The sequence below is a fragment of the Cladophialophora psammophila genome, assembly GCF_000585535.1.
Source record: "Cladophialophora psammophila CBS 110553 chromosome Unknown aczJe-supercont1.32, whole genome shotgun sequence".
NCBI classification, from domain to species: Eukaryota; Fungi; Ascomycota; class Eurotiomycetes; order Chaetothyriales; family Herpotrichiellaceae; genus Cladophialophora; species Cladophialophora psammophila.
The window spans coordinates 44,200-56,749 of NW_006912953.1; the positions used below are offsets into that span (position 1 = coordinate 44,200).

At 52.1% G+C, this 12,550-nt stretch overlaps 6 protein-coding genes across 6 annotated transcripts; 1 reads left to right on the top strand and 5 right to left on the bottom strand.

Moving 5' to 3' along the window:
- Positions 1 to 407: 407 nt before the first annotated feature.
- On the bottom strand, positions 408 to 1,190 carry A1O5_12192 (uncharacterized protein; the record flags this gene model as incomplete). The annotated part of the gene is made up of 2 exons (XM_007752761.1): positions 408 to 992; positions 1,044 to 1,190. 2 exons carry the CDS (start codon positions 1,188 to 1,190, stop codon positions 408 to 410), a joined length of 732 nt encoding a protein of 243 aa, XP_007750951.1.
- A 294-nt stretch (positions 1,191 to 1,484) lies between these two features.
- A1O5_12193 (uncharacterized protein) lies at positions 1,485 to 2,897 on the bottom strand (the record flags this gene model as incomplete). The annotated part of the gene is made up of 2 exons (XM_007752762.1): positions 1,485 to 1,960; positions 2,039 to 2,897. 2 exons carry the CDS (start codon positions 2,895 to 2,897, stop codon positions 1,485 to 1,487), a joined length of 1,335 nt encoding a protein of 444 aa, XP_007750952.1.
- Positions 2,898 to 3,356: 459 nt separating this feature from the next.
- On the bottom strand, positions 3,357 to 5,523 carry A1O5_12194 (uncharacterized protein; the record flags this gene model as incomplete). The annotated part of the gene is made up of 5 exons (XM_007752763.1): positions 3,357 to 4,034; positions 4,080 to 4,326; positions 4,375 to 4,452; positions 4,503 to 5,434; positions 5,458 to 5,523. The coding sequence occupies 5 exons, from the start codon at positions 5,521 to 5,523 to the stop codon at positions 3,357 to 3,359; spliced, it is 2,001 nt and encodes a 666-aa protein (XP_007750953.1).
- A 561-nt stretch (positions 5,524 to 6,084) lies between these two features.
- Positions 6,085 to 8,266, bottom strand: A1O5_12195 (uncharacterized protein; the record flags this gene model as incomplete). Its single annotated transcript, XM_007752764.1, has 4 exons — positions 6,085 to 7,111; positions 7,156 to 7,649; positions 7,743 to 8,120; positions 8,174 to 8,266. The coding sequence occupies 4 exons, from the start codon at positions 8,264 to 8,266 to the stop codon at positions 6,085 to 6,087; spliced, it is 1,992 nt and encodes a 663-aa protein (XP_007750954.1).
- Positions 8,267 to 8,823: 557 nt separating this feature from the next.
- On the top strand, positions 8,824 to 10,976 carry A1O5_12196 (uncharacterized protein; the record flags this gene model as incomplete). Its single annotated transcript, XM_007752765.1, has 10 exons — positions 8,824 to 9,055; positions 9,124 to 9,315; positions 9,369 to 9,406; positions 9,497 to 9,518; positions 9,658 to 9,762; positions 9,821 to 10,215; positions 10,264 to 10,331; positions 10,390 to 10,562; positions 10,618 to 10,723; positions 10,784 to 10,976. 10 exons carry the CDS (start codon positions 8,824 to 8,826, stop codon positions 10,974 to 10,976), a joined length of 1,524 nt encoding a protein of 507 aa, XP_007750955.1.
- A 1,117-nt stretch (positions 10,977 to 12,093) lies between these two features.
- Positions 12,094 to 12,354, bottom strand: A1O5_12197 (uncharacterized protein; the record flags this gene model as incomplete). Its single annotated transcript, XM_007752766.1, has 2 exons — positions 12,094 to 12,205; positions 12,275 to 12,354. The coding sequence occupies 2 exons, from the start codon at positions 12,352 to 12,354 to the stop codon at positions 12,094 to 12,096; spliced, it is 192 nt and encodes a 63-aa protein (XP_007750956.1).
- Between the last annotated feature and the right edge of the window lie 196 nt (positions 12,355 to 12,550).

The window sequence follows — 12,550 nt, forward strand, 5'->3', positions numbered from 1 at the left end:
TTATCGAGGACAATTTGCACAGCCTTGGAAAGTGTACCACATGTGGTGCGATCGAACAAGTAGGCATCGTGAAGGAGGAGACTCAGGTGGCAGTCCGCCAGAAAAATGCGTTTCTCGCTTCTTTGAGTATATCTCCTCTTACATTTTCTCCAAGTGACCTTTGACAGATGATCCCCTTGCGATGCAGCCACCTCGAGGGTTTGGCCAAGTCGACATTGAAAGCTCGAGCACCGTTATAGCGATCATACAAGTAGCTTAGATCCTGTACATGAACCGGCGAACGTCATTGAGAATATTGGAATCTTGCCAGCCCCGCTCCGCCGCTGTTGGAAAGAACTTGACGAGAGGTGCGGTAACCAACCAAGTCCACTGGGGCTGACTCCTAGGTTCAAGGACTCGGGACTTCTTTATGAAGGTCCAGTTGCGAATCTTCCAGCTCGAAGTTCCTCTTCCGTCCTCCTTCTCCAGGAGTCAGATACCCTGGCCCAGTCCACATCGCCTAGGCGCCCGAGGGCTCGACAACCATCGCAATCAACATAATCGCTCAGGGTGCAGGAAGCATGGCATGCGGGACAGATATCGTGCACTTGCTTATGCCAACTCGCATTGTGAAAGTCCCAACCAGTCTTCTGGACCCAGAAGTTGCTGACCTCGCAGCCAATGATGGTGTTCCAATATTCCTCACGCCGAGGTCTGTTGGTGAGGCAGTGATTGCACAAGCGGAGATCGGCTGGCATCCAGGGCTTCAACTGGGTCATGAGTTCCGGAACATCAAAAACGGCCTTTGGGAGAAAGCCCGCATACTTGGGCGAGGTGGGCGAGAGACAAAGCTGGACGTTGCGCGCTGCAATAGCCATGCGTTTGCAAGTTAGTGCCAGGGCAACCTGGGATGGAGCGTGAGCGACATTGTCGTATACTGCAAGAAGAATCTCATAGGGCATCATTAAGAGGACAGATTGGCCCTTGTACTCCAAGTCGGTATTCTTGAGGATCTGCAGAAGTCAGACCCTCGGCCAGAGAACACAACTGGGGCCCAACTGCACCTCTTCAGGAACGATGAACCTGGATGAGAGTTTCCTTTCGAAGTCATGGCTCTTTGCTTTGCATTTGAGTGGCTTTCGAGGCACCGGGCACGAATCCTCGTTCACCTTCGGTCCAGAGCCCGCGGGAAAGCCGGTCCAAAGAGCCATATGGTAACCTCTCGACGATCTGGCGGTACACAGAGGTAAACAAAGGCCCCGTGCTGGTCGCAATGCTGGTCCACTATGGTGAGTCTCTTTCGACGATCTTACCTGAGGTACCGAGTACCGAGTACATAGAAGCTCCCTGATTCGAGTCGTACGAGGTCCGTGACGACTTTCAGGAGATAAGCAGCCAGCCCAGCCGCATTCGGTGGTGAGTCGGTAAGCCATGATGCTATACCTTTTACGTGCTAGATAAATGCTAGACCTGGCAGGAGCCGCCTTGGCGTCTCGGCGCTAATCTCACATCTCAATTACAATTTTCCCGTTCGTTTTGCCCTCCCAAATGTCCTTCAGCCCCTCGTCAGCATTCTCCAAAGGCAGCACTTTGCCAATATACGGTTTGATGCCGGTAGTGGTCACGAAATCCAGCAAGTTGATGAATTCCTCACGCGTGCCCGTATAAACCCCTGTCAGGGTAATCTGGTTTACCAAGAGATGCATCAAGTTTATGGTGATGTTTGTCGAGGCGCCCTCCGAGTGAATTCCGCATGACACTACCGTGCCGCCTGGTTTCACTGAGGCCAAAGAGTGGGACATTGTCGATGCTCCTGACGTGTCGAACACAGCATCCACGAGATATGGTAGCTTCGCGCCGGGCTCGAAAGTACCTTCTGCGCCAAGCGAGCTTGCGAGGTCGCGTTTCGCTTTCGTCCGGCCTGTCGCCCATACGCGGAAACCAGCAGCAGAGCCCATCTGAATGAGCGCTGTCGTGACCCCTGCAAATTGTCAAATGTCAGTTATCGTCATGGAGGATATAACAAAGGCAAATCCAAGTTCATAGGCTGAGTCCTTACCGCCAGATGATCCTTGTACCAGAACAGTTTGGCCGGCTCTAAGATTTGCCTGCGTGAACATCATTCGGTAGGCTGTCAACCAGGCAATTCCCATCACGCTTGCTGATCTCGCATCCAGCCCCTTGGGCCTGGGCACGGCATTTCTTTTGGGAATCATGGCGTATTCGGCCAGATTCCCTTGGACAAGTTCGCCGAATACGTGTCTTTTTGGGTCGATCGTCTCATTTCCTTTCCAGTCGGGATCCCCCATGGTTGGATAGATGGCAATCTCCGTCCCATCCTCAAGTATCCCTGCACCTTCATTGCCCAGAATCATTGGATAGCGGATCTCATGCATCAGCATACCTCGCAAGGTGAAGATGTCGTGGAAGTTTAAACCCACAGCCTGCATCTTCACTCGGACCCATCCTTCCTTTGGCTCTGGGATATTCCTTTGGCCGATCCGGATTGAGGACAATGGGTCCTGCGGGCTAGCCACAGACGCATAGACCGCCCGCACGGTTGGCTTCTTGGGATCGACATCGCCCATGTTGAGGTGTGTTATCTTGTCATTCTTGACCGTGGCGAGAAGGAACAAGTCGAAGGGTTCGTGAATCCCAAATTCCTTACCAAAGTCTCCGTCCATCATGACGTGGGTGTGCGTCTTGCCGTCATCGTGGACGGCTTGATCCAGGACTTTGACTCGCCCCTGATGGCCTATGATGCCGTGGTTGCACAAGGCCGTTATCGCATCACCAGTGAAACTCTTCCCATCATCGATGACCTCAGCATCCGATGAAAAAGCACTCAACATGACTTCGAGATTTGCGGTATTGATACCCTCAAGAAATCGATTGACGGACGCGTGAGGAGAAGCCATTGTGAGAGCTGTTGGATCTGTCGAGCTGTTTGAGTTCTTCGAGCTGGAAGAACACCAAGGTTGTATATATTCGGCAGGAGGCACAAGAATGATGTCTGTGCTGATTGGCTCCATAGAAATGGAGGTGAATGGTAATGGACTCCAGTCATAAGCCCATAAGCAATGGCAGGAGCATTATGTAAGTCATTGCTGGCTTATAGCACGTGATGGTGAGCCATTTCGTCCGGATAGACCAGCGAAACGGAGTTGACCCTTGTTGATAACGATTCTGGGCGTTGGAAAGTAAACCATCTGATGTATTTGACCGCCAGGAAGTGAGTTAAATGACGTCATACAGAGTGAACTCAGTGTATAGCGGAATATGGGTCATTTTCATCGTCTGTGAGCATGATCCAGTGTGATTCGGTGTGATTGATTCTGGCACGATTTGCGGTCAAAGCAGCCGAGTGCTGGATGAGTTCATCCAAAGCGATGCGGAAAGTCGAACTTTTGCTGGAGGTTATCCCTTTCTAGCCATGATATAAGCTCATTGTAAGTGCGATGATCATACAGCGGCGAGCTTGTGCGCTCAGCATTTGCTTCAATAAGATCAGACCGATATTGACGCTGGAACTCTGCGTAGCTTGTCGGACTACTCTCGCCGTCCAGAGAGAGGATAATGGAAGAGTCAGATGGCAAACCATGCACACGATCGCGAACGTTTTCTCCTCGAGGGCCTGTCCTCGACAGATCGACAGTTTTTAGTCTAGCCACGAGCGAGTTGAAGTCGGTGAGAACCCTTGCGCAATCGGCGGCGTACTCTTTGTTGCTACTTTGGTCCACATCCAGGATGGAAATGACAAACCCCACTTCCTCATAGTCTTCTTGTGCCTCACTATGGGCCAGAAGCTGATAAAGCTGCAATGTGAGGGCAGCATTGAACAAATAATGTACGCTGGAAACTGACAGCCTCGCTGGCCGTTGTAGGTTCAAAAGTCGATGCCAGAGACTGATGTTTCTTCTCGCAGCATCTGCACAGAGATCGAGTTCCGCCTTGTGCGATATTTCAAGGCCTGTTGTTCGACGGTTCAAAAGCATATCCGCTGTAAATCTCTTGACATTGATGAAGAGCAAAGGCCGGAGAGTAAGAATGATGAGCTGCAATGTTAGCGAAGTTGCCTTTGGGTATGCTGATCAGCTCACCTGATTATGGGCCATGTGTAGCTCCCCAACAGCGCGATCCCGGCCCAAATTCTCCTCTGTGCCTATAACGGCGGCCGGAAGGTTTTTTGACCAAGATTTCAACAACCTGAGGGCTTTCTGAATGCATAAAGTCGTCATGAGAGGTTCATCGCTCTGACGTGCAACATCATAGACGTTTGAAACTATATAGTTGGAGACTCTGGCGAGCTCAATATGAGCTCGTAGGCCATCTGCAGGAGCTAAGTCACTTCACTTCGTCAGCTATCACTTTAGTGTCCGGAGAGAGTCTAGGTACCTTGAATCTCGGGGCAGATCCAATTTGATCGCGTCGTCGGAAATAAGGGCCGGTCTTCCCATTAGGCAGCTCAGCCAACTGCGACTTGTTAGCAAATCTGAAGACTAAGGGGAGAGCTGTGGGCTGACCGGTCTAGGACATAAACCGTCCAAAACAGCCGTTTGCCTTGCTCGTCGACCATCCAGGCTCGGTGAACTCCATGAACAATCAGAATATGCATCGCGACGCTGACGTAGATGTATGCAGCATCACGTCGATTACTATTAAGCAGGTAAAACCCCAGAAGAGCAAGGACGGTTGCATCATTAATGGTCGAATCGTCGAGGGGATTTCCAACTAGGCTTTTTGCCCTCGCGAAGAAGGTCTGTCCAAATCCAGTTTCCCACGGCGGTGCACATTTTGGATTAAATTGACAAGCAACAGCGAACGCAGCATTGGCCGTCGCCATATTAGGACTCGCTTCGATTGTCTTCACGCCCTCGACATAGGCTCGATATTCGTCCAGCACAGCCTGCACGTCGATCCAATAATAGATGCCACCAGAAGCGAAAGTGCCTTCACCATTCTGAGCCGAGTGTTGAAATTCCGACAGCATAGCCGCAGCCTGCTCGTTTGTTGGGGATATGAGAGGGTCGACGGTAGTGGTCAACAAAGGTCGGCTATCGTGAGTCTGATATTTGCCCAGTGCCGAGATGAAGGCCGTGGCATCCGGATTCGAGGCACCTGTCCAAGCGGCCTCGAAGGCCAGCGGAAACACCGTCGCCATATATTCTCGTAAGTGATTCAGGAAAGTGGCGCCTGAAGATTCACCGAGATAGCGCACCGTGCCGTCTGGATCTTGAAGGATGCGCCCTTCTCGGAAGTGTTGGCTGTCTTCGGCGATGTCCTCGCTGAAATTTTCGGAAGGTCTAGGTCCTTCGGGGGCATGGCTGTTTGCTTGGATATGCTGAATCAACTTGTCCCTCTCACGTTGCGAAGGGATGGCTTCTGCGAGAGCCTCTTCCAGCAACGCACACCTTGCTTTAAGCGCATCGTACTCTTGACGTGGGATCGAGACGGTCTGCACGGCTTGAGGATACAAACACTCGCGCGACGATTTGCGGCATCTCTCGCATGGCTGGCCTCCAGAGCATTTGGCCCGTTTAACATTGCAATTATTGCATCTTGATTTCGGACGCGGAGAGTAAGTTTCAAGGCATACAAACAACGCAAGGGGTAGGGGAGGGGATCCTACGCTTGTGCAATTCTCTTCCGTAGCTCCGGTGCAATTCTATGCCGCCGAGGGTTGACAGGTAGACGCTCCATCCGCCGGGCCTACCACCATGGACCAAGGTAGGATGACTCTGGCGCGGCCGACATAGCGCGTTTGACGATCCAGGGAAAAGACGAAATGCTTCTGGGAGAGACTATAGCAGACAGCTATTACCTCGACTCACCTTCCACTTCCTGCCAGGCGTTGAATGAAATCGAGTCAGTGAGAAGGAAGAGGAGCCTTGCTACTCGGAAGGAAGAAAAGATGGAGCTCCAAAGCGATACTCGCTGTTTGAGGAAAGTTTGCCGAGCTCTTAATTTCCGAGCTGCTATTCCGTGCTCCCCACATTGTCCATATTCCGCGCCCTGTACCTCGTACCTCGTATCCTCACCCTCGCCCTCACCTGCAATGCATCTCCACCAGACAGACAATTACCCAGCGAGCCAGAGACCCGGTACCTAGAGGTACCTCTCTCTGACTCCTGGCGAAAGCAACCCGCTCCCGATCATCGATCCAGGCCAGCTAAACCAGGCTTTGCTCGTACACTCCCCTGAGTGCCCATCCACTGCCTCCGAAAACGTCCCATCCCACAACATCACCCCACAGATCTTCTTCCATGCTACAGCCTCTCCCTGCGCGTCGCCCGTCATCTGAGCATACTTCCATTGCTGGAAGTATCCCAGTGTCCACGGTCCTGGCGTATGAACGCTGCCCAAGCCTCCAAAAGCTCCGTCACCATAGTACCCTCCTTCATTTGCAGCGGTGAACGCGAATTCCATCGTGCCTTGCCACGCTTGCTTTTCAATGCTGGTCCTTATGAAACCCCACAAGGGAGCCAAAAGTGTTGGCAGGTCATTGGCATCGTGGTAAAACGTCCGCTGACCCGCACCATCCACCAGGTACGAGAACGAGGGCGATCCTCGCGTTGGATCAGCATACAGGAAATGCTTCAACGTTGCGGTACGCACGTCTTCAGCGAAGCCCGCCAGTCGCTTCCCCAATGGAGAACCCGTCACCTGCGTCATTACTTTCGCAAGCCTGGACAACGCGTGCCACAACAAAATGTGACTTGAGAAGTGGAACGGATATTCTACCACATCATCGCCCGGAGTCTCATCAGTCGGGAAGAGTCCGGTAGATTGATCTCTCTTTGATTCGATGAGGCCCAGGACTTGAGACAGAGCGTCTGACTTCAGGATTTCTTCCACAAATGCTCGTTCCTCTGGAAAGGTCTCCCAGAAGTCACAGACCTCCAGCAGCGGATAGCACTGCTGGTCCAGCTGAAACACCGCCCCGTCTTTGGGCCGGCCTGTTGTGAGATATGACCTGTGCCAGAAGTGGTGTGGCTGCTGTGCATATCGGAAAATCCATGTCAAATGGCCCTTCGCCGTGGCTTTGATCACTTGAGAGTAAGCGACGCAAGTTTCTCCCTCTGATAACCTCTGAAGGTTCCGGTACACTTGGATCAGAAATTGAATCTGCCAACTTTTTGGGGTTAGCAACGACAAACGAGATTTGCTGACACTTACTAATTGTCTCTCATCCACCCGAGTGGTAAAGCAACATGATCCGTGAGGAGGCAAACAGCATGCTTGGAAGGCGACAGCGGCACCGTGCAGTTACCAAGGATGTACTCAAGGTTTCTGCGAACGATGAACTTGCTGGTAGTCTCTTGGTCGCGCCAAAGTGGTGGTAATCCAACTACTGGTGAAAGATTTGCCTCGCGAGACGTCTGAAAACCAATTCCCGGCCGCAAGGTGAATTTTGCCGTCAGCGCCCTCGACGCTCGTGGCGGGATCACCAAGGTCTGAGAACACGCTCCTTCAACAGGACAGTTCACAAAAGTCTTTTCTTGAACAGCCTCCTGCAAGTTGACCCTTTGACCGTCGGTTTCCAAATGTCCTTCAAGTTGTGCACCAAGGGGAGCGTTGACGATCAGAATGCCCCGGCCACCATCGGCGATGCTGAGCTTGTTCTCTGACTTGGGGATTGGGATTGGTCCCCCTTCAGTAAGTTGCCCGTACTGATTCATTGTTAGCATCGGCCAGCTGGTTTCAGAAACGTAGAGTTTCAAAAGCGCTCTGCTATAGCGATATATTTTATCGGGAGAACTCACCGATGCCCGGTTGACGCTGATACCAAAATCCATAGTGTACATTATAAGGGACGTTGAGTCGCAAAAAGACCTCACCTCCGAATATTGAATGACCTCTCCATCTTCGGTGACGCGCAGAGATGTCGTTATTGCAAGACCGTCAACTGTGCGGGAAGAAATTGTCGCCCGGCCCAAACCGTCTAGGGTTACTTTCGTGTCCCGGTTCTCGACTTCAAAACGCAGCCCAAAACCTGGCTTGCCCGTCTCGACCGACTTCAACATTCGGGTTCGGTACTCTCGTACGTACGGAGTATCTCTGAACCTCGTGCCATCGAACTGCTCATAGGGCTCAGCGAGAACAATGCCATGTTTGGGATGGAAGGCGCTTATTTGCAGGATCTGGGACTGTTGTCAGCAGTTTGTGCTTTTGATGACTCCGAGGCCAATGATACCGTCCCGCGAAAATCAGTTGATACTGAAACACCATTGAAGCCTATGTCGAGGGTCTTTGATCGCTTGCCAGCATCCTCATGGTCAACTGCCATCGTGGTCGATTGTTTGCCACGAGAAGTCTCTATGTCAGTAACTGGGGCTCTACCCTCATTTCAGGGCAGCCGGAGCAGTTGGTACTTATGGGAGGAACATGCAGAATGGAGGGCCTTTGAACTATTCCTATCAAGGTGACATATGCCGTCTATCCACTTTGCCGTCGCGGGTACTCTACCCGTATATTCCACCGGGCTTGCTTGGCTATCGAAGCCCGCCAGTCAACTCGGCGCACAACACCCCGCACAAAACCTTGTCAAAACTGGGTAGCTGTCCTGGTCTGGGGTTCCTAAGGGTTTCACTTGCCTACCTACAACACCTTTACATCACTCTCCGCGCCCTAGTACTCTCTCGCATCTTGATTGTCGCTTCCAAATCGGTGGCGCATATACGGTTACTGTACCCGCGTACGGAACTTCGCCATTATGTCTATGGCTATGATATAAAGCTGGGCCACTTGCTTCAGGTAGGAGAGACATCTGATTTCGTTTGAACATACTCGGAGCCATAGTTCTGCGCGATTTCTGATTTTGATAACACCTCTTCGTTGACCCAGATGTCTGAGAAACAACACTCGGACCATGTCGAGGCTGGTTGGTCTCCCGTTGAGACCGATCGTCAGGCGAGCGGAAATGTGCCTGCTGGTCACGTCCCCGTGACAAATGAAGAGAAAGCTCTGAACCGGGCGCTGAACCGGAGATTTGATATCGCACTCCTGCCTTTCCTGTCGTTGTTATATCTCTTCAACGGCCTGGATCGGGGCAATGTGGGAAATGCTGAGACCCAAGGTAAGTCCTGTCCAAGGACATTGATACCAGTCAAGCTTTCAGCCTTCCTCCTGACACTGTCATACTAGGCTTTACGAAGGACATCGGAGCTCACCCAGATGATCTCAACCTGGCTGTGAGCTTGTTCTTCATCACTTTCGTGCTATTCCAGCCTCCCTCCGCTGCCATAGGAAGATATCTGGGGGCGAAGAACTGGGTGCCTGTCATCATGGTTTGCTGGGGCATCCTCACCATTTGCCAGGCTTTCATAAAAGGGCGAGGTTTGACAGGAGCAAACCGTTCCCACCGAAACAATTGTTGACTCTGTTGCTAGGTACCCTCATTGGTACGCGTCTACTCATTGGGCTTTTCGTAAGTCTTATCCGAGAACCCTTCACCGGTGTAGGAGGAACAAGCATCGGTGTTTCCTCATAGAACTATTCAGTGCTAATTCTAGAACAGGAAGCAGGATTCTATCCTTGCTGTAAGTCCAGTCACTCCTGCTGCGTCTGAAATTCCCTTCTTCTCCCAACAGATTGCGCACAAGCGATGCTCCAACCACCGCATCTGTGGAGGAATGTATCTTGGAACACCACTGACTTTATACGTGTGACACATCTCAGGTGTCTTCTACCTGTCAACTTTCTATACGCGTTTCGACCTTGCCGTCCGCATAGGACTCTTTTACGGCCAATATGCCATCGCTGGTGCGTTCTCTGGCTCTATTGGTAAGTATTGTCCATCTTCATTTGCAAGATGAAAACGAACGCTGATCGCGTGAACAAGCGTATGGCATTTTCCACATCAAGACCGGTTCGCTCAAAAACTGGCAATACCTCTTCATCATCGAAGGCGGCGCTACGTGCCTGATCGCCATTATTGCGTGGTTTTGGCTGCCTCTCGGTCCGGGCAGCGCATGGTTTCTGAGAGAAAAAGACCGTGCATACGCGGTGGAGCGGATCCGCTTGGACAACGCGATGTACGCGCAGCATACCTATGGCGACAGCGGGATCGAAAACGAGAGGTTGACCCGGCGAGACGTGATTGAGACGGCAAAGGACTGGAAGCTCTGGTATGTGCTCTTTTTCAACATACTGGCTAGCGTCCCTGGTCAAGCCTTCTCTGTATTTCTCCCTCTTGTTGTTGCTGGGTTGGGATATTCCTCGATCGAGGCGAACTTGGTAAGGAGTCCACACCCTCCGTGCGCGAGAAGCTTCTAATTCTTCCAGATGTCTGTGCCGCCATATATTTGTGGAGCAGTTGGGCTGTACATCTTCGCTGTCAGTTCCGACCGAATGTAAGCAATCATCCCGCTTTCATTCATGCGGCAAACCCACTCACATCCAGTATCTTAGGAAGGAACGTGGCTATCACATTTTTGTTGGTCTCCTAATCACACTCGTCGGGCTTATCATCACCGTCACTGTCCAAGGCCACGGCAGCAAGTACGCTGGCTTGTGCATCTTGCTGTTCGGCAGTTATGTATCTGCACCGTTGACCGTGGCGTGGCTGAGCGGGAATACTCCTGGTATGTGCGCACCCCAGAAGATATGGGAAGCTTCGCTAATGCGAAGAGTGTTTAGAGCCCGGCAAGAGAGCACTCGTCTTGGGCGTCAATGGATTCGGAAATCTGTCTGGAGTCATCGGCTCTCAACTCTTTCGCGCATCGTATGCGCCGAAGTATCTGATGTAAGTCACATACACCCAAGGACCAACGCAACTCGTTCGTCTTGCTCACCCTTCTTACAGACCATTCTATGTGACGTTGGCATTCATCGCAGTTGCATTGGTCGGATACCTTGCGTACCGTTTCACATTGGCAGCGGTCAACAGGCGACGGCAAGCCAAACTGGCGGCCATGAGCCCCGAAGAGATTGAAGACGAGAAAACCAATCCCCGAAGATATGCAGACCGGAAGTATACTTTTGTTTACGGCCTGTAAAGCCGTTTTCCTCGTTGGCAGGCTCGTTGGCAGGCTCGATTTCGAGCACGACCGGTGGGTGGCCTCGGTCAGCCATGGTCAATCAGATTGTAAGAAACTTCTTGGATGTGCGGCTGCACCCGGCTCTGGGTTCCTCTTGGCCTTTTGAGAGTCTGGCGTACACTGCAAAGATCCTTGAGATCGATCCACAACGGCAAGGTTCACCAACGAGAAACGCGAAGGGCGTGTGCAGCTAACGGACAAGTCGCACTGCTGGCGGTAGCCGAATTCACATATGTAATCTTTTGTACGGACGATTTTCTTCAGTCTCTGTCTGTTTCTGTGTCTGTTTCTGTGCCTGTGATCTCGCTGTCATTTTCCATGTACTCGACAAAGAGGCTTTGAGTGGCCCCCATCCGCCGCGGTGTTTGACGAGCGGCAAGCACTCGGCTCGCCATGCTGGACGCCTGCCGCTCTATTAATTCGGTCGTATGTAATATGTCAGAAATGTAGCGAACAAGACTCTCGGGCGTCGCCGAGAGCTGGTTAAATATACTTACTTACAAGGCACCCACCCCACCGCAAGCCCAGCCCAAGAACAAGTAGTCCAAGGCAATGATCTGATCTGGTTTGCCCTCTGTTTTTCTGAACACACAAACTTGCGCATTCGAAAGCTGCCTCGCCTGGGTGAGGGACTTACGGCTCGGTCCAAGACAAAGGATATGTCCACTCGGTCATGGACTGAGCACCGTTCCGTTTCGTCAGAAGTGCTGGCCTGGTGCAGGACGGCGGCCCATTCCACCCATATATACCTGCGCGGAATTCCGACACATCAACTCAGCCTCGACAAAGCGTAGATTGATATAGCACGCGCTCCAATGGCTGTCGAGCCAGTCATCAAGCCGCCAGAGGGCTCCCATCAAGACCCTATACTTTGCCAAAGCATCCTCCAGGCAATTCTGGCCAGGCAACGCATCGGCCATCGTTTTAAGCGCCATGAGCGTCTTGACGTCAGTTTTGCCGTACACATCTATGGATGCCTCCAGATTGCGGGAGCTGGCGCTTTCGGCCTCCTGGTATTTGTGTTGCTGGAGGGGGGTTTTCCCGCCCGGTTCAGGCGGACCTCGAAGCTGGGTTCTCACCTCTTCGCGCTGAGGTCGTTCAGTTCCACCTTCAAGGCATCGAGCATCTGGTTGGACATCTTGCCAAGTGAGTCGTACTTGCGACGACAGTTCAACACATCCTCGATACTACGGAAGGCCAGCAGGGTGCCCGGATGGAGATTATCCTCTTCAAGTACGGACAGAGACTGGTCCTACACTCGTTGGGCGAGTCTCTCTGCTTGCTCCTGTTTCTTGGTGTCGTTGCTCTGAGCCAAATGGTATGCGAGCAAGGCCATCGCTGATCGGGAACTATGATGGGCGTCACCGACAGAGTCTCCACAGCGCTTGACCACCTCTTCCATCATTTGCATCCGCATCCTTGGTTTTACCTTGATCACACAGACCCATGGCCAAATTTCCCAGAAATGCAGTTGCATCGGGATGAGACTTGTCCAGAGTGCTTTCGGCTCCCTCCAGCGCCTTTCTCTCGTA